This window comes from Oncorhynchus masou, chromosome 9, assembly GCF_036934945.1.
Source record: "Oncorhynchus masou masou isolate Uvic2021 chromosome 9, UVic_Omas_1.1, whole genome shotgun sequence".
Lineage (NCBI taxonomy): Eukaryota > Metazoa > Chordata > Actinopteri > Salmoniformes > Salmonidae > Oncorhynchus > Oncorhynchus masou.
Window position 1 is genome coordinate 25,007,217 of NC_088220.1, and position 20,108 is coordinate 25,027,324.

At 55.3% G+C, this 20,108-nt stretch overlaps 1 protein-coding gene across 4 annotated transcripts in view; it reads right to left on the reverse strand.

Annotated features, from left to right (window-relative positions):
* The window catches only part of LOC135545719 (collagen alpha-1(XXIII) chain-like), a 95,010-nt gene that overhangs the window by 65,935 nt on the left and 8,967 nt on the right, over positions 1-20,108 (reverse strand). For all 4 annotated transcript variants that reach the window (XM_064973533.1, XM_064973532.1, XM_064973531.1 and 1 more), the window contains exons 2-3: positions 18,760-18,786; positions 18,645-18,671 (exon numbers count right to left, since the gene is read on the reverse strand). In XM_064973533.1, the coding sequence (XP_064829605.1) occupies positions 18,645-18,671; positions 18,760-18,774 (42 nt within the window). In that variant the 5' untranslated portion in view covers positions 18,775-18,786. The remainder of the gene's footprint in view (positions 1-18,644; positions 18,672-18,759; positions 18,787-20,108) is intronic.

The following is a 20,108-nucleotide window of genomic DNA, read 5'->3' on the forward strand; positions in this document are numbered from 1 at the left end:
GAGGGGAGAAGGGGATAGAGTGAGGGGAGAAGGGGGATATAGTGATGGGAGAAGGGGATAGGGTGAGGGGAGAAGGGGATAGGGTGAGGTGAGAAGGGGATAGGGTGAGGGGAGAAGGGGGATAGTGTGAGGGGAGAAGGGGGATAGCGTGAGGGGAGAAGGGGATAGGGTGAGGGGAGAAGGGGATAGAGTGAGGGGAGAAGGGTGGATATAGTGATGGGCGAAGGGGATAGGGTGAGGGGAGAAGGGGGATATAGTGAGGGGAGAAAGGGGATAGAGTGAGGGGAGAAGGGGATAGAGTGAGGGAGAGGGGATAGGGTGAGGTGAGAAGGGGATAGGGTGAGGGCAAGGGGGATATAGTGAGGGGAGAAGGGTGAGGGGAGCGTGAGGGAGCGTGGGGGAGAAGGGGATAGAGTGAGGGGAGAAGGGGGATATAGTGATGGGAGAAGGGGATAGGGTGAGGGGAGAAGGGGGATATAGTGAGGGGAGAAGGGGGATAGAGTGAGGGGAGAAGGGGATAGAGTGAGGGGAGAAGGGGATAGGGTGAGGTGAGGGGGATAGGGTGAGGGGAGAAGGGGGATAGAGTGAGGGGAGAAGGGGATAGAGTGAGGGGAGAAGGGGATAGGGTGAGGGGAGAAGGGGATAGGGTGAGGGAGAAGGGGATATAGTGAGGGGAGAAGGGGATAGGGTGAGGGGAGAAGGGGGATATAGTGATGGGACAAGGGGATAGGGTGATAGAAGGGGATAGGGTGAGGGGAGAAGGGGGATATAGTGAGGGGAGAAGGGTATATAGTGAGGGGAGAAGGGGATAGAGTGAGGGGAGAAGGGAATATAGTGAGGGGAGAAGGGGATATAGTGAGGGGAGAAGGGGATAGGGTGAGGGGAGAAGGGTATAGGGTGATAGAGGGGGATAGAATGAGGGGAGAAGGGGATAGAGTGAGGGGAGAAGGGGATATAGTGAGGGAGAAGGGGGATAGAGTGAGGGGAGAAGGGGGATATAGTGATGGGAGAAGGGGATAGGGTGAGGGGAGAAGGGTATAGGGTGAGGTGAGAAGGGGGATAGAATGAGGGGAGAAGGGGATAGAGTGAGGGGAGAAGGGGATGAGGGGGGAGAAGGGGGATATAGTGATGGGAGAAGGGGATAGGGTGAGGGGAGAAGGGGATAGGGTGAGGGAGAAGGGGATAGGGTGAGGGGAGAAGGGGGATAGTGTGAGGGGAGAAGGGGATATATGAGGGGAGAAGGGGATAGGGTGAGGGGAGAAGGGGATAGAGTGAGGGAGAAGGGTGGATATAGTGATGGGGAAGGGGATAGGGTGAGGGGAGAAGGGGGATATAGTGAGGGGAGAAAGGGGATAGAGTGAGGGGAGAAGGGGATAGAGTGAGGGGAGAAGGGGATAGGGTGAGGTGAGAAGGGGATAGGGTGAGGGCAGAAGGGGGATATAGTGAGGGGAGAAGGGTGATGAGGGGAGCGTGAGGGGAGAAGGGGATAGAGTGAGGGGAGAAGGGGATATAGTGATGGGAGAAGGGGATAGGGTGAGGGGAGAAGGGGGATATAGTGAGGGGAGAAGGGGGATAGAGTGAGGGGAGAAGGGGATAGAGTGAGGGGAGAAGGGGATAGGGTGAGGTGAGAAGGGGATAGGGTGAGGGGAGAAGGGGGATAGAGTGAGGGGAGAAGGGGATAGAGTGAGGGGAGAAGGGGATAGGGTGAGGTGAGGGGATAGGGTGAGGGGAGAAGGGGGATATAGTGAGGGGAGAAGGGGGATAGCGTGAGGGGAGAAGGGGATAGGGTGAGGGGAGAAGGGGATAGAGTGAGGGGAGAAGGGGGATATAGTGATGGGAGAAGGGTATAGCGTGAGGTGAGAAGGGGATAGGGTGAGGGGAGAAGGGGGATATAGTGAGGGGAGAAGGGGGATATAGTGATGGGACAAGGGGATAGGGTGAGGTGAGAAGGGGATAGGGTAAGGGGAGAAGGGGATAGAGTGAGGGGAGAAGGGGATAGAGTGAGGGGAGAAGGGGATAGAGTGAGGGGAGAATGGTATAGGGTGAGGGGAGAAGGGGATAGAGTGAGGGGAGAATGGTATAGGGTGAGGGGAGAAGGGTATAGGGTGAGGGGAGAAGGGGATAGGGTGAGGGGAGAAGAGGGATAGAGTGAGGGGAGAATGGTATAGGGTGAGGGGAGAAGGGTATAGGGTGAGGGGAGAAGGGGATAGGGTGAGGGGAGAAGAGGGATAGAGTGAGGGGAGAATGGTATAGGGTGAGGGGAGAAGGGGGTGAGGGGAGAACGGTATAGGGTGAGGGGAGAAGGGGATAGAGTGAGGGGAGAAGGGGATATAGTGAGGGGAGAACGGTAGGGTGAGGGGAGAACGGTATAGGGTGAGGGGAGAAGGGGGATATAGTGAGGGGAGAAGGGGGATATAGTGAGGGGAGAAGGGGGATATAGTGAGGGGAGAAGGGGGATATAGTGAGGGGAGAAGGGGGTGAGGGGAGAACGCTATAGGGTGAGGGGAGAAGGGGGATATAGTGAGGGGAGAAGGGGGATATAGTGAGGGGAGAAGGGGGATATAGTGAGGGGAGAAGGGGATATAGTGAGGGGAGAAGGGTGAGGGGAGAACGGTATAGGGTGAGGGGAGAAGGGGGATATAGTGAGGGGAGAAGGGGGATATAGTGAGGGGAGAACGGTATAGGGTGAGGGGAGAAGGGGGATATAGTGAGGGGAGAAGGGGGATATAGTGAGGGAGAAGGGGGATATAGTGAGGGGAGAACGGTATAGGGTGAGGGGAGAACGGTGGGTGAGGGGAGAAGGGGGATATAGTGAGGGGAGAAGGGGGATATAGTGAGGGGAGAAGGGGATATAGTGAGGGGAGAAGGTGATAGAGTGAGGGGAGAAGGGGATAGAGTGAGGGGAGAAGGGGGATAGAGTGAGGGGAGAAGGTGATAGAGTGAGGGGAGAACGGTATAGGATGAGGGGAGAAGGGGGATATAGTGAGGGGAGAAGGGGGATATCGTGAGGGGAGAAGGGGATATAGTGAGGGGAGAAGGGGGATAGAGTGAGGGGAGAAGGTGATAGAGTGAGGGGAGAAGGGGATAGAGTGAGGGGAGAAGGGGGATAGAGTGAGGGGAGAAGGTGATAGAGTGAGGGGAGAAGGGGATAGAGTGAGGGGAGAAGGGGGTAGGGTGAGGGGAGAAAGGAGATATAGTGAGGGGAGAAGGGGGTAGGGTGAGGGGAGAAAGGGGATATAGTGAGGGGAGAAGAGGGATATAGTGAGGGGAGAAGGTATAGGGTGAGGGGAGAACGGTATAGGGTGAGGGGAGAAGGGGGATATAGTGAGGGGAGAAGGATATGGGGAGAAGGGGATAGAGTGAGGGGAGAAGGGGGCTAGAGTGAGGGGAGAAGGGGATAGAGTGAGGGGAGAAGGGGATAGAGTGAGGGGAGAAGGGGGCTAGAGTGAGGGGAGAAGGGGATAGGTGAGGGGAGAAGGGTATAGAGTGAGGGGAGAAGGGTATAGAGTGAGGGGAGAAGGGGATAGAGTGACGGGAGAAGGGTATAGAGTGAGGGGAGAAGGGTATAGAGTGAGGGGATAAGGGGATACAGTAAGGGGAGAAGGGGATCGGGTGAGGGGAGAAGGGGATAGGGTGAGGGGAGAAGGGGATAGAGTGAGGGGAGAAGGGGATAGGGTGAGGGGAGAAGGGTATCGGGGGAGGGGAGAAGGGGATAGGGTGAGGGGTGAAGGGGATATGGTGAGGGGAGAAGGGGGATATAGTGAGGGGAGAAGGGGATATAGTGAGGGGAGAAGGGGATAGAGTGAGGGGAGATGGGTATAGAGTGAGGGGAGAAGGGGGATATAGTGAGGGGAGAAGGGGATAGGGTGAGGGGAGAAGGGTATAGAGTGAGGGGAGAAGGGGATAGAGTGAGGGGAGAAGGGTATAGAGTGAGGGGAGAAGGGGATAGGGTGAGGGGAGAAGGGTATAGAGTGAGGGGATAAGGGGATAGAGTGAGGGGAGAAGGGGGATATAGTGAGGGGAGAAGGGGATAGGGTGAGGGGAGAAGGGGATAGAGTGAGGGGAGAAGGGGATAGGGGAGATGGGTATAGAGTGAGGGGAGAAGGGTATCGGGGGAGGGGAGAAGGGGATAGGGTGAGGGGAGAAGGGGATAGGTGAGGGGAAGGGGGATATAGTGAGGGGAGAAGGGGGATATAGTGAGGGGAGAAGGGGATAGAGTGAGGGGAGATGGGTATAGAGTGAGGGGAGAAGGGGGATATAGTGAGGGGAGAAGGGGATAGGGTGAGGGGAGAAGGGTATAGAGTGAGGGGAGAAGGGGATAGAGTGAGGGGAGAAGGGTATAGAGTGAGGGGAGAAGGGGATAGGGTGAGGGGAGAAGGGTATAGAGTGAGGGGATAAGGGGATAGAGTGAGGGGAGAAGGGGATATAGTGAGGGGAGAAGGGGATAGGGTGAGGGGAGAAGGGGATAGAGTGAGGGGAGAAGGGGATAGGGTGAGGGGAGATGGGTATAGAGTGAGGGGAGAAGGGGGATATAGTGAGGGGAGAAGGGGATAGGGTGAGGGGAGAAGGGTATAGAGTGAGGGGAGAAGGGGATAGAGTGAGGGGAGAAGGTGAGTGAGGGGAGAAGGGGATAGGGTGAGGGGAGAAGGGGGATATAGTGAGGGGAGAAGGGGGATATAGTGAGGGGAGAAGGGGGGAGGGGAGAAGGGTATAGAGTGAGGGGAGAAGGGGGATATAGTGAGGGGAGAAGGGGATAGGGTGAGGGGAGAAGGGGATAGAGTGAGGGGAGAAGGGGATATAGTGAGGGGAGAAGGGGATAGAGTGAGGGGAGAAGGGGATATAGTGAGGGGGAGAAGGGGATATAGTGAGGGGAGAAGGGGATATAGTGAGGGGAGAAGGGAGGGGAGATAGGGGATATAGTGAGGGGAGAAGGGGGATATAGTGAGGGGAGAAGGGGATAGAGTGAGGGGAGAAGGGGATAGAGTGAGGGGAGAAGGGGGATATAGTGAGGGGAGAAGGGGATAGGGTGAGGGGAGAATGGGGATATAGTGAGGGGAGAAGGGGATAGAGAGAGGGTAGAAGGGGATATAGTGAGGGGAGAAGGGGATAAAGTGAGGGGAGAAGGGGATATAGTGAGGGGAGAAGGGGATATAGTGAGGGGAGAAGGGTATAGGGTGAGGGGAGAAGGGGATAGGGTGAGGGGAGAAGGGGATAGAGTGAGGGGAGAAGGGTATAGAGTGAGGGGAGAAGGGGATATAGTGAGGGGAGAAGGGTGAGGGGAGCGTGAGGGGAGCGTGAGGGGAGAAGGGGATAGAGTGAGGGGAGAAGGGGGATATAGTGATGGGAGAAGGGGATAGGGTGAGGGGAGAAGGGGGATATAGTGAGGGGAGAAGGGGGATAGAGTGAGGGGAGAAGGGGATAGAGTGAGGGGAGAAGGGGATAGGGTGAGGTGAGAAGGGGGGTGAGGGGAGAAGGGGGATATAGTGAGGGGAGAAGGGGGATAAGGGGGAGAAGGGGATAGGGTGAGGGGAGAAGGGGATAGAGTGAGGGGAGAAGGGGGATATAGTGATGGGAGAAGGGGGATAGCGTGAGGTGAGAAGGGGATATAGTGATGGGACAAGGGGATAGGGTGAGGTGAGAAGGGGATAGGGTGAGGGGAGAAGGGGGATATAGTGAGGGGAGAAGGGGATAGAGTAAGGGGAGAAGGGGATAGAGTGAGGGGAGAAGGGGATAGAGTGAGGGGAGAAGGGGATAGAGTGAGGGAGAATGGTATAGGGTGAGGGGAGAAGGGTATAGGGTGAGGTGAGAAGGGGATAGGGTGAGGGGAGAAGGGGGATATAGTGAGGGGAGAAGGGGATAGAGTAAGGGGAGAAGGGGATAGAGTGAGGGGAGAAGGGGATAGAGTGAGGGAGAAGGGGATAGAGTGAGGGGAGAATGGTATAGGGTGAGGGGAGAAGGGGATAGAGTGAGGGGAGAAGGGGATATAGTGAGGGGAGAAGGTATAGGGTGAGGGGAGAACGGTATAGGGTGAGGGAGAAGGGGATATAGTGAGGGGAGAAGGGGATATAGTGAGGGGAGAAGGGGGATATAGTGAGGGAGAAGGGGGATATAGTGAGGGGAGAACGGTATAGGGTGAGGGAGAACGGTATAGGGTGAGGGAGAAGGGGATATAGTGAGGGGAGAAGGGGATATAGTGAGGGGAGAAGGGGGATATAGTGAGGGGAGAAGGGGGATATAGTGAGGGGAGAACGGTATAGGGTGAGGGGAGAAGGGGGATATAGTGAGGGGAGAAGGGGGATATAGTGAGGGGAGAAGGGGGATATAGTGAGGGGAGAACGGTATAGGGTGAGGGGAGAACGGTATAGGGTGAGGGGAGAAGGGGGATATAGTGAGGGGAGAAGGGGATATAGTGAGGGGAGAAGGGGATATAGTGAGGGGAGAAGGTGATAGAGTGAGGGGAGAAGGGGATAGAGTGAGGGGAGAAGGGGGATAGAGTGAGGGGAGAAGGTGATAGAGTGAGGGGAGAACGGTATAGGGTGAGGGGAGAACGGTATAGGATGAGGGGAGAAGGGGGATATAGTGAGGGGAGAAGGGGGATATCGTGAGGGGAGAAGGGGATATAGTGAGGGGAGAAGGGGGATAGAGTGAGGGGAGAAGGTGATAGAGTGAGGGGAGAAGGGGATAGAGTGAGGGGAGAAGGGGGATAGAGTGAGGGGAGAAGGTGATAGAGTGAGGGGAGAAGGGGGATATAGTGATGGGACAAGGGGATAGGGTGAGGGGAGAAGGGGATAGGGTGAGGGGAGAAGGGGGATATAGTGAGGGGAGAAGGGTATAGAGTGAGGGGAGAAGGGGAAAGAGTGAGGGGAGAAGGGTATAGAGTGAGGGGAGAAGGGGGATATAGTGAGGGGAGAAGGGGATAGGGTGAGGGGAGAAGGGGGATATAGTGAGGGGAGAAGGGGGATAGAGTGAGGGGAGAAGGGGATAGAGTGAGGGGAGAAGGGGGATATAGTGATGGGAGAAGGGGATAGGGTGAGGGGAGAAGGGTATAGGGTGAGGTGAGAAGGGGGATAGAATGAGGGGAGAAGGGGATAGAGTGAGGGGAGAAGGGGATAGAGTGAGGGGAGAAGGGGGATATAGTGATGGGAGAAGGGGATAGGGTGAGGGGAGAAGGGGATAGGGTGAGGTGAGAAGGGGATAGGGTGAGGGGAGAAGGGGGATATAGTGAGGGGAGAAGGGGGATAGCGTGAGGGGAGAAGGGGATAGGGTGAGGGGAGAAGGGGGTAAAGTGAGGGGAGAAGGGGGATATAGTGAGGGAGAAGGGGATAGGGTGAGGGGAGAAGGGGGATATAGTGAGGGGAGAAGGGGATAGAGTGAGGGAGAAGGGGATAGAGTGAGGGGAGAAGGGGTATATAGTGAGGGGAGAAGGGGATAGGGTGAGGGGAGAATGGGGATATAGTGAGGGGAGAAGGGGATAGAGAGAGGGTGAAGGGGATATAGTGAGGGGAGAAGGGGATAAAGTGAGGGGAGAAGGGATATAGTGAGGGGAGAAGGGGATATAGTGAGGGGAGAAGGGTATAGGGTGAGGGGAGAAGGGGATAGGGTGAGGGAGAAGGGGATAGAGTGAGGGGAGAAGGGTATAGAGTGAGGGGAGAAGGGGGATATAGTGAGGGAGAAGGGTGATGAGGGGAGCGTGAGGGGAGAAGGGGATAGAGTGAGGGGAGAAGGGGATATAGTGATGGGAGAAGGGGATAGGGTGAGGGGAGAAGGGGGATATAGTGAGGGGAGAAGGGGGATAGAGTGAGGGGAGAAGGGGATAGAGTGAGGGGAGAAGGGGATAGGGTGAGGTGAGAAGGGGATAGGGTGAGGGGAGAAGGGGGATATAGTGAGGGGAGAAGGGGGATAGCGTGAGGGGAGAAGGGGATAGGGTGAGGGGAGAAGGGGATAGAGTGAGGGGAGAAGGGGGATATAGTGATGGGAGAAGGGGGATAGCGTGAGGTGAGAAGGGGGATATAGTGATGGGACAAGGGGATAGGGTGAGGTGAGAAGGGGATAGGGTGAGGGGAGAAGGGGGATATAGTGAGGGGAGAAGGGGATAGAGTAAGGGGAGAAGGGGATAGAGTGAGGGGAGAAGGGGATAGAGTGAGGGGAGAAGGGGATAGAGTGAGGGGAGAATGGTATAGGGTGAGGGGAGAAGGGTATAGGGTGAGGTGAGAAGGGGATAGGGTGAGGGGAGAAGGGGGATATAGTGAGGGGAGAAGGGGATAGAGTAAGGGGAGAAGGGGATAGAGTGAGGGGAGAAGGGGATAGAGTGAGGGGAGAAGGGGATAGAGTGAGGGGAGAATGGTATAGGGTGAGGGGAGAAGGGTATAGGGTGAGGGGAGAAGGGGATAGAGTGAGGGGAGAAGGGGGATATAGTGAGGGGAGAACGGTATAGGGTGAGGGGAGAACGGTATAGGGTGAGGGGAGAAGGGGGATATAGTGAGGGGAGAAGGGGGATATAGTGAGGGGAGAAGGGGGATATAGTGAGGGGAGAAGGGGGATATAGTGAGGGGAGAAGGGGGATATAGTGAGGGAGAACGGTATAGGGTGAGGGGAGAAGGGGGATATAGTGAGGGGAGAAGGGGGATATAGTGAGGGGAGAAGAGGGATATAGTGAGGGGAGAACGGTATAGGGTGAGGGGAGAACGGTATAGGGTGAGGGGAGAAGGGGGATATAGTGAGGGGAGAAGGGGGATATAGTGAGGGGAGAAGGGGATATAGTGAGGGGAGAAGGTGATAGAGTGAGGGGAGAAGGGGATAGAGTGAGGGGAGAAGGGGGATAGAGTGAGGGGAGAAGGTGAGGGGAGAACGGATAGGGTGAGGGGAGAACGGTATAGGATGAGGGGAGAAGGGGGATATAGTGAGGGGAGAAGGGGGATATCGTGAGGGGAGAAGGGGATATAGTGAGGGGAGAAGGGGGATAGAGTGAGGGGAGAAGGTGATAGAGTGAGGGGAGAAGGGGATAGAGTGAGGGGAGAAGGGGGATAGAGTGAGGGGAGAAGGTGATAGGTGAGGGGAGAAGGGGGATATAGTGATGGGACAAGGGGATAGGGTGAGGGGAGAAGGGGGATAGAGTGAGGGGAGAAGGGTATAGGTGAGGGGAGAAGGGGAAAGAGTGAGGGAGGGGGTATAGAGTGAGGGGAGAAGGGGGATATAGTGAGGGGAGAAGGGGATAGGGTGAGGGGAGAAGGGGGATATAGTGAGGGGAGAAGGGGTATAGAGTGAGGGGAGAAGGGGATAGAGTGAGGGGAGAAGGGGATATAGTGATGGGAGAAGGGGATAGGGTGAGGGGAGAAGGGTATAGGGTGAGGTGAGAAGGGGGATAGAATGAGGGGAGAAGGGGATAGAGTGAGGGGAGAAGGGGATAGAGTGAGGGGAGAAGGTGGATATAGTGATGGGAGAAGGGGATAGGGTGAGGGGAGAAGGGGATAGGGTGAGGTGAGAAGGGGATAGGGTGAGGGGAGAAGGGGGGTATAGTGAGGGGAGAAGGGGGATAGCGTGAGGGGAGAAGGGGATAGGGTGAGGGGAGAAGGGGATAGAGTGAGGGGAGAAGGGGGATATAGTGATGGGGAGAAGGGGATAGAGTGAGGGGAGAAGGGGGATATAGTGAGGGGAGAAGGGGATATAGTGAGGGGAGAAGGGGATAGAGTGAGGGGAGAAGGGGATAGGTGAGGGAGAAGGGGATAGGGTGAGGGCAGAAGGGGATATAGTGAGGGGAGAAGGGGATAGAGTGAGGGGAGAAGGGGATAGAGTGAGGGGAGAAGGGGATAGAGTGAGGGGAGAAGGGGGATATAGTGAGGGGAGAAGGGGATATATTGAGGGGAGAAGGGGGATAGAGTGAGGGGAGAAGGGGGATAGAGTGAGGGGAGAAGGGGATAGAGTGAGGGGAGAAGGGGGTATAGTGGATAGGGAGGAGAAGGGGATATAGTGAGGGGAGAAGGGGATAGCGTGAGGGGAGAAGGGGATAGGGTGAGGGGAGAAGGGGATAGAGTGAGGGGAGAAGGGGGATATAGTGAGGGGAGAAGGGGGAGTAGGTGAGGGAGAAGGGGATATAGTGATGGGAGAAGGGGATAGGGTGAGGGGAGAAGGGGATAGGGTGAGGGGAGAAGGGGGATATAGTGAGGGGAGAAGGGGATAGAGTAAGGGGAGAAGGGGATAGAGTTAGGGGAGAAGGGGATAGAGTGAGGGGAGATGGGTATAGAGTGAGGGGAGAAGGGTATAGAGTGAGGGGAGAAGGGGATAGAGTGAGGGGAGAAGGGAATATAGTGAGGGGAGAAGGGGATATATTGAGGGGAGAAGGGGATAGAGTGAGGGGAGAAGGGGATATAGTGAGGGGAGAAGGGGATATAGTGAGGGGAGAAGGGGGATAGAGTGAGGGGAGAAGGGGATAGAGTGAGGGGAGAAGGGGGATAGAGTGAGGGGAGAAGGGGATATAGTGAGGGGAGAAGGGGGATAGGGTGAGGGGAGAAGGGGATAGGGTGAGGGGAGAAGGGGATATAGTGAGGGGAGAAGGGGATATAGTGAGGGGAGAAGGGGATATAGTGAGGGGAGAAGGGTATAGGGTGAGGGGAGAAGGGGATAGGGTGAGGGGAGAAGGGGGATATAGTGAGGGGAGAAGGGGATATAGTGAGGGGAGAAGGGGGATATAGTGAGGGGAGAAGGGGATATAGTGAGGGGAGAAGGGGATAGGTGAGGGGAGAAGGGGGATATAGTGAGGGAGAAGGGGATATAGTGAGGGGAGAAGGGGGATATAGTGAGGGAGAAGGGGATAGAGTGAGGGGAGAAGGGGGATAGGGTGAGGGGAGAAGGGGATATAGTGAGGGGAGAAGGGGATATAGTGAGGGGAGAAGGGGATAGGGTGAGGGGAGAAGGGTATAGGGTGAGGGGAGAAGGGGATATAGTGAGGGGAGAAGGGGAATATAGGGAGGGGAGAAGGGGATATAGTGAGGGGAGAAGGGGATAGAGTGAGGGGAGAAGGGGATAGAGTGAGGGGAGAAGGGGGATAGAGTGAGGGGAGAAGGGGATAGAGTGAGGGGAGAAGGGGGATATAGTGAGGGGAGAAGGGTATAGAGTGAGGGGAAAAGGGGATATAGTGAGGGGAGAAGGGGGATATAGTGAGGGGAGAAGGGGATAGAGTGAGGGGAGAAGGGGATAGAGTGAGGGGAGAAGGGGATAGAGTGAGGGGAGAAGGGGATAGAGTGAGGGGGAGAAGGGGGATAGGGTGAGGGGAGAAGGGGATATAGTGAGGGGAGAAGGGGATAGAGTGAGGGGAGAAGGGGATTAGTGAGGGGAGAAGGGGGATATAGTGAGGGGAGAAGGGGATATAGTGAGGGGAGAAGGGGATAGAGGGGAGAAGGGGGATATAGTGAGGGGAGAAGGGGATATCGTGAGGGAGAAGGGGATATAGTGAGGGGAGAAGGGGGATAGAGTGAGGGGAGAAGGGTATAGAGTGAGGGGAGAAGGGGATAGAGTGAGGGGAGAAGGGGATATAGTGAGGGGAGAAAGGGGATATATTGAGGGGAGAAGGGGATAGAGTGAGGGGAGAAGGGTATAGAGTGAGGGGAGAAGGGGATAGAGTGAGGGGAGAAGGGAATATAGTGAGGGGAGAAGGGGATATATTGAGGGGAGAAGGGGATAGAGTGAGGGGAGAAGGGGGATATAGTGAGGGGAGAAGGGGATAAAGTGAGGGGAGAAGGGGATAGAGTGAGGGGAGAAGGGGATATAGTGAGGGGAGAAGGGGATATAGTGAGGGGAGAAAGGGGATATAGTGAGGGGAGAAGGGGGATATAGTGAGGGGAGAAGGGGATAGGGTGAGGGGAGAAGGGAATATAGTGAGGGGAGAAGGGGATATAGTGAGGGGAGAAGGGGATAGAGTGAGGGGAGAAGGGTATAGAGTGAGGGGAGAAGGGGATAGGGTGAGGGGAGAAGGGTATAGAGTGAGGGGAGAAGGGGATAGAGTGAGGGGAGAAGGGGATAGAGTGAGGGGAGAAGGGGATATAGTGAGGGGAGAAGGGGATAGAGTGAGGGGAGAAGGGGGATATAGTGAGGGGAGAAGGGGATATAGTGAGGGGAGAAGGGGGATAGAGTGAGGGGAGAAGGGGAGAAGGGGAAGGGGATAGGGTGAGGGGAGAAGGGGATATAGTGAGGGGAGAAGGGGGATATAGTGAGGGGAGAAGGGGATAGGGTGAGGGGAGAAGGGGATAAAGTGAGGGGAGAAGGGGGATATAGGGTGATGGGAGAAGGGGATATAGTGAGGGGAGAAGGGGGTTAAAATGAGGGGAGAAGGGGATATAGTGAGGGGAGAAGGGGGATATAGTGAGGGGAGAAGGGGATAGAGTGAGGGGAGAAGGGGATAGGGTGAGGGGAGAAGGGGGATATAGTGAGGGGAGAAGGGGGATATAGTGAGGGGAGAAGGGGGATAGAGTGAGGGGAGAAGGGGATAGAGTGAGGGAGAAGGGGATAGAGTGAGGGGAGAAGGGGATAGGGTGAGGGGAGAAGGGGATAGGGTGAGGGGAGAAGGGGATAGAGTGAGGGGAGAAGGGGGATAGAGTGAGGGGGAAGGGATATAGTGAGGGGAGAAGGGGATATAGTGAGGGGAGAAGGGGATAGAGTGAGGGGAGAAGGGGATAGAGTGAGGGGAGAAGGGGGATATAGTGAGGGGAGAAGGGGATATAGTGAGGGGAGAAGGGGATAGAGTGAGGGGAGAAGGGGGATATAGTGAGGGAGAAGGGGATAGGGTGAGGGGAGAAGGGTATAGAGTGAGGGGAGAAGGGGATAGAGTGAGGGGAGAAGGGTATAGAGTGAGGGGAGAAGGGGATAGAGTGAGGGGAGAAGGGAATATAGTGAGGGGAGAAGGGGATAGGAGGGGAGAAGGGGATAGAGTGAGGGGAGAAGGGGATAGAGTGAGGGGAGAAGGGGATAGAGTGAGGGGAGAAAGGGGATATAGTGAGGTGAGAAGGGGATATAGTGAGGGGAGAAGGGGATAGAGTGAGGGGAGAAGGGGATATAGTGAGGGGAGAAGGGGATATAGTGAGGGGGAGAAGGGGGATAGAGTGAGGGGAGAAGGGGATAGAGTGAGGGGAGAAGGGGGTAGGAGTGAGGGGAGAAAGGGGATATAGTGAGGGAGAAGGGGATATAGTGAGGGGAGAAGGGGATAGGGTGAGGGGAGAAGGGAATATAGTGAGGGGAGAAGGGGATATAGTGAGGGGAGAAGGGGATATAGTGATGGGAGAAGGGTATAGGTGAGGGGAGAAGGGGGATAGGGTGAGGGGAGAAGGGGATAGAGTGAGGGGAGAAGGGGATAGAGTGAGGGGAGAAGGGAATATAGTGAGGGAGAAGGGGATAGGGTGAGGGGAGAAGGGGGGATAGAGTGAGGGGAGAAGGGGGATATAGTGAGGGGAGAAGGGGATATAGTGAGGGGAGAAGGGGGATAGAGTGAGGGGAGAAGGGGATAGAGTGAGGGGAGAAGGGGGATATAGTGAGGGGAGAAGGGGATAGGGTGAGGGGAGAAGGGGGATATAGTGAGGGGAGAAGGGGATAAAGTGAGGGGAGAAGGGTATAGGGTGATGTGAGAAGGGGGATATAGTGAGGGGAGAAGGGGATATAGTGAGGGGAGAAGGGGATATAGTGAGGGGAGAAGGGGGATAGAGTGAGGGGAGAAGGGGATAGAGTGAGGGGAGAAGGGGGTAGGGTGAGGGGAGAAAGGGGATATAGTGAGGGGAGAAGGGGGATATAGTGAGGGGAGAAGGGTATAGAGTGAGGGGAGAAGGGGATAGAGTGAGGGGAGAAGGGGATAGAGTGAGGGGAGAAGGGTATAGAGTGAGGGGAGAAGGGGATAGGGTGAGGGGAGAAGGGGATAGAGTGAGGGGAGAAGGGGATAGAGTGAGGGGGGAGGGGATATAGTGAGGGGAGAAGGGGATATAGTGAGGGGAGAAGGGGATAGAGTGAGGGGAGAAGGGGATTGAGTGAGGGGAGAAGGGGGATATAGTGAGGGGAGAAGGGGATATAGTGAGGGGAGAAGGGGATATAGTGAGGGGAGAAGGGGGATAGAGTGAGGGAGAAGGGGGGGGTAGAGTGAGGGGAGAAGGGGATAGGGTGAGGGGAGAAGGGGATAGGGTGAGGGGAGAAGGGGGATATAGTGAGGGGAGAAGGGGTATAGAGTGAGGGGAGAAGGGGGGTATAGTGAGGGGAGAAGGGGATAGAGTGAGGGGAGAAGGGGATAGGGTGAGGGGAGAAGGGGGATATAGTGAGGGGAGAAGGGGATATAGTGATGGGACAAGGGGATATAGTGAGGGAGAAGGGGATATAGTGATGGGACAAGGGGATAGGGTGAGGGGAGAAGGGGGATAGAGTGAGGGGAGAAGGGTATAGAGTGAGGGGAGAAGGGGATAGAGTGAGGGGAGAAGGGTATAGGGTGAGGGGAGAAGGGTATAGGGTGAGGGGAGAAGGGTATAGGGTGAGGGGAGAAGGGTATAGGGTGAGGGGAGAAGGGTATAGGGTGAGGGGAGAAGGGGGATATAGTGAGGGGAGAAGGGGGAAATAGTGATGGGAGAAGGGGATAGGGTGAGGGGAGAAGGGTATAGGGTGAGGGGAGAAGGGAGAAGGGGGATATAGTGAGGGGAGAAGGGGGATATAGTGAGGGGAGAAGGGGGATATAGTGAGGGGAGAAGGGGGATAGAGTGAGGGGAGAAGGGGATAGAGTGAGGGGAGAAGGGGATAGAGTGAGGGGAGAAGGGGGTAGGGTGAGGGGAGAAAGGGGATATAGTGAGGGGAGAAGGGGGATATAGTGAGGGGAGAAGGGGATAAAGTGAGGGGAGAAGGGTATAGGGTGATGTGAGAAGGGGGATATAGTGAGGGGAGAAGGGGGATATAATGAGGGGAGAAGGGGATATAGTGAGGGGAGAAGGGGGGAGTGAGGGGAGAAGGGGATATAGTGAGGGGAGAAGGGGGTAGGGTGAGGGGAGAATGGGATATAGTGAGGGGAGAAGGGGGATATAGTGAGGGGAGAAGGGGATAGAGTGAGGGGAGAAGGGGATAGAGTGAGGGGAGAAGGGGATAGAGTGAGGGGAGAAGGGGATAGGGTGAGGGGAGAAGGGGATAGGGTGAGGGGAGAAGGGGATATAGTGAGGGGGGAGAAGGGGATATAGTGAGGGGAGAAGGGGATATAGTGAGGGGAGAAGGGGATATAGTGAGGGGAGAAGGGGATAGAGTGAGGGGAGAAGGGGATATAGTGAGGGAGAAGGGGGATATAGTGAGGGGAGAAGGGGATATAGTGAGGGGAGAAGGGGATAGAGTGAGGGGAGAATGGGTATATAGTGAGGGGAGAAGGGGATAGAGTGAGGGGAGAAGGGGATATAGTGGGGGGAGAAGGGGATATAGTGAGGGGAGAAGGGGATAGGGTGAGGGGAGAAGGTGGATATAGTGAGGGGAGAAGGGGATAGAGTGAGGGGAGAAGGGGTATAGAGTGAGGGGATAAGGGGGATATAGTGAGGGGAGAAGGGGATAGAGTGAGGGGAGAAGGGGATAGGGTGAGGGGAGAAGGAGATAGAGTGAGGGGATAAGAGGAGAGAGAGGGTGGGTGGGAAGGAGGGTGGGAGGTAGATAAGGGGTATTGGGGGAGATGGTAGGTTCAGGGCAAAAAGCTGTGTGGGTCTCCAACGTCCTCGCTCTACTTCTCCTTATTCTTCCTATCGTTCTCTCTCTCCTCTCCCTCCATTTTTACAAATCATTAAAATATTATTTTCCTCAATTACTCCATTTCTCTTCGTTCCTTCATTCCTCCACTCATATCCCTTTGTCCTGTCCCTCCTCCTCAGTCCTGTCCCTCCTCATCTGTCCTGTCCCTCCTCAGTCCTGTCCCTCCTCATCTGTCCTGTCCCTCCTCAGTCCTGTCCCTCCTCATCTGAGATGGCCCTTCAGTAAAAACACTGGGAACAAGGACTGTGTCATAGTTGGCTTTAACAGCAGAGCTCTGGTGGCTGTGCATTTGTAGGACAATCTCAGCTTGACATCTTCTTTAACAAGAAACAACAGATTAATGATGTTTGGATGGAGTGCTATTGAAACAGCTCTCAGTCCCCTGTAAGTGGTTTATGTTTCAGTGGATAAATGGGTCCTCTCTTAGCAGATTATGCTGAGCAAGGGGCCCCGTCGTAATGACTTTTTAAAGAGCCTCTGTTGAAAGGCATACAATATCTCTCTCTCTCTCCCTCTCTGTCCCTCTCTCTGTTCATCTCCATTTCTCTAGCTCTCTCTCTCTCTAGCTCTCTCTCTCTCTCTGCTCTGTGTTGGTTCCTCCTCCCCCTTCCCATCTCCCTATCTCCGTGGTGAGTGTGTTGTGCAGTATGTTGGGCAGCGTGTTGGGCAGGGTGTTGGGCAGAGTGTTGTGCAGTATGTTGGGCAGTGTGTTGGTCAGGGTGTTGGGCAGCGTGTTGGGCAGTATGTTAGGCAGAGTGTTGGGAAGCGTGATGGGCAGTATGTTGGACAGCGTTTTCTGCAGTTTGTTGAGCAGCATGTTTTGCAGATGGTTGGGCAGGGGGTAGGGCAGCATGTTGGGCAGCGTGTTGGGCAGCGTGTTGGACAGCATGTTGGGCAGGGTGTTGGGCAGGGTTTTGGGAGGTATGTTGGGCAGGGGGTTGGGCATCGTGTTGGGCAGGGGGTTGGGCAGCATGTTGGACAGAGGGTTGGGCAGCGTGTTGGGCAGGGGGTTGGGCAGTGTGTTGGACAGAGGGTTGGGCAGCGTGTTGGGCAGGGGGTTGAGCAGCATGTTGGACAGAGGGTTGGGCAGCGTGTTGGGCAGGGGGTTGGGCAGCGTGTTGGGCAGGGTGTTGGGCAGCGTGTTGGACAGAGGGTTGGGCAGCGTGTTGGACAGAGGGTTGGGCAGCGTGTTGGGCAGGGGGTTGGGCAGTGTGTTGAGCAGGGGTTGGGCAGCGTGTTGGGCAGGGGGTTGGGCAGCGTTTTCTGGCAGTGTGTTGGGCAGCTTGTTGGGCAGGGTGTTGGGCAGGGTTTTGGGAGGTATGTTGGGCAGGGGTTGGGCATCGTGTTGGGCAGGGGGTTGGGCAGTGTGTTGGACAGAGGGTTGGGCAGCGTGTTGGGCAGGGGGTTGGGCAGTGTGTTGACAGGGGTTGGGCAGCGTGTTGGGCAGGGGGTTGAGCAGCATGTTGGACAGAGGGTTGGGCAGCGTGTTGGGCAGGGGGTTGGGCAGCGTGTTTGGCAGGGTGTTGGGCAGCGTGTTGGACAGAGGGTTGGGCAGCGTGTTGGACAGAGGGTTGGGCAGCGTGTTGGGCAGGGGGTTGGGCAGTGTGTTGAGCAGGGGGTTGGGCATCGTGTTGGGCAGGGGGTTGGGCAGCGTTTTCTGCAGTGTGTTGAGCAGCATGTTGGGCAGAGGGTTGGGCAGGGGGTAGGGCAGCATGTTGGGCACGTTTGGATGGGTAACATGATGGGCAGGGTGTTGGGCAGGGTTTTGGGAACTTGGGTATGGGTGGATTTTCCAACTGGGACATGTTGGACAATTGATGTTGGGCAGGGGTTGGGCAGTGTGTTGGGCAGGGGGTTGGGCAGCGTGTTGGACAGAGGGTTGGGCAGCGTGTTGGACAGAGGGTTGGGCATGTGTTGGAACTGGGCAGTGTGTTGAGCAGGGGGTTGGGCATCGTTTTGGGCAGGGGGTTGGGCAGCATGTTGGACAGAGGGTTGGGCAGTGTGTTGGACAGAGGGTTGGGCAGCGTGTTGGGCAGGGGTTGGGCAGTGTGTTGGGCAGGGGGTTGGGCAGTATGTTTGGCAGCGTGTTGGACAGAGGGTTGGGCAGCGTGTTGGGCAGGGGGTTGGGCAGTGTGTTGGGCAGGGGTTGGGCAGCATGTTGGACAGAGGGTTGGGCAGCGTGTTGGGCAGGGGGAGGGCAGTGTGTTGGACAGAGGGTTGGGCAATGTTGGGCAGGGGTTGGGCATCGTGTTGGGCAGGGGGTTGGGCAGCATGTTGGGCAGGGGGTTGGGCAGCATGTTGGACAGAGGGTTGGGCAGCGTGTTGGGCAGGGGGTTGGGCAGCGTGTTGGTCAGGGGGTTGGGCAGCATGTTGACAGAGGGTTGGGCAGCGTTTTGGGCAGCGGGTTGGGCCAACACAGAGGGTTGGGCAGTGTGTTGGGCAGGGGGTTGGGCAAACAGAGCAGGGGGTGGGCAGCATGTTGGACAGATTTATCGTGTTGGGCAGGGGGTTGGGCAGCATGTTGGACAGAGGGTTGGGCAGCGTGTTGGGCAGGGGGTTGGGCAGTGTGTTGAGCAGGGGGTTAGGCAGTGCATCTCCAGGGACTGGCTGAGCCTAGGGCTGGGCTGAATGGGGCTTTCAGTGCTCCGTTCTCAGGTAGGTCTTGAGAGGCTGAAACAACTTTTGGATGGGTAACATGATGGTTACTGATGTTGACCTCACCAACTCACTATGGCTGGATTTTCCAACTGGGACAATACATAACAATTGATGATGAGCATGTCACCTGGTAAGATTCCATCTGGCCCTGGTTTGTGAAGACTTTACATGTTTATAGAACTGTGTGGAATTTACCATTGTTTTCCCAATCCCAACATCAAGACAACCGAAGCAGGAATGAGACAGTGTACCTGACTTCCTTTAGGACCGGGGAGACCCTGTGAAGAGGAGAAAAGTCCCAGAGTTCAAATCAATAAAATAGTACAATGAGAGCACATGTCATTCATCTATCAAATAGATACTCACTGGTTTGCCATCCATGCCAAGCGGGCCCTACAGAGAGAGGGAGAGAGGGAGTGAGGGAGAGAGGGAGGAGAAAAAAACAATTCATGACAGATTAACCCATGTGTTTTGAGCAGGGATTGTTCCATGCAGAGATTCAATAAAGAACAACAAATCAAATGAGTCAATGGCTGCTGGAAAATCTCACTGATGACTTAGATAAAGTAAAGGACGACACTGTTTCTGTTAGTCAAACCAATAGTAGCCTTTAGCTCGATGTAGATGTTGCCAGTAATCCATGGCTTCTGGTTGGGATATGTACGTACGGTCACTATGGGGACAACGTCGTCAATGCACTGATTGATGAAGCCGATGACTGAGGTGGTATACTCCTCAATGCCATTGGATGAATCCCGGAACATATTCCAGTCTGTGCTAGCAAAACAGTCCTATAGTGTAGCATCCGCATCATCTGACCACTTCCGTATTGAGCGAGTCACTGGTACTTCCTGCTTTAGTTTTCGCTTGTAAGCAGGAATCAGGAGGATAGATTTGCCAAATGGAAGGCAAGGGAGAGCTTTATATGCGTCTCTGTGTGTGGAGTAAAGGTGGTCTAGAGTTTTTTTTCCCTCTGGTTGCACATGTGACATGCTGGGAGAAATGAGCTAAAATGGATTTAAGTTTGCCTGCATTAAAGTCTCTGGCCACTGGGAGCAATGAGCATTTTCTTGATAGCTTATGGCCTTATACAGCTCATTGAGTGCGGTCTTAGTGCCAGCATCCTGTTTGCGGTGGTAAATAGACAGCTACGGATAATATAGATGAGAACTCTCTTGGCAGATAGTGTGGTCTACAGCTTATCATGAGGTACTCTACCTCAGGCGAGCAATCCTCAAGGCTTCTTTAATATTAGACATCGCGCACCAGCTGTTTATTGACAAATAGACACATACCCCTGCCCCTCGTCTTACCAGACGTAGCTTCCCTGTCCTTCCGATGCATGGAAAATCCCGCCAGCTCTATATTATCCATGTCATCGTTCAGCCACGACTCAGTGAAACATATGATATTACAGTTTTTAATGTCCCATTGGTAGAATAGTCTTGATCGTATATCATCCATTTTGTTTTCCAATGATTGCACGTTGACCAATAGAACGGATGGTAGTGGAGGTTTACTCCAGTTTGAATTCTCAGAAGGCAGCCTGACCTCCGCCCCCTTTTTCTCTGTCTTTTCTTCACGTAAATCACAGGGATTTGGGCCCGTTTCCGGGAAAGCAATATATCCTTCGTGTCGTACTCGTTAAAGAAAAAATCTTTGTCCAGCTCGAGGTGAGTAATCACTGTTCTGATGTCCAGAAGTTATTTTTAGTC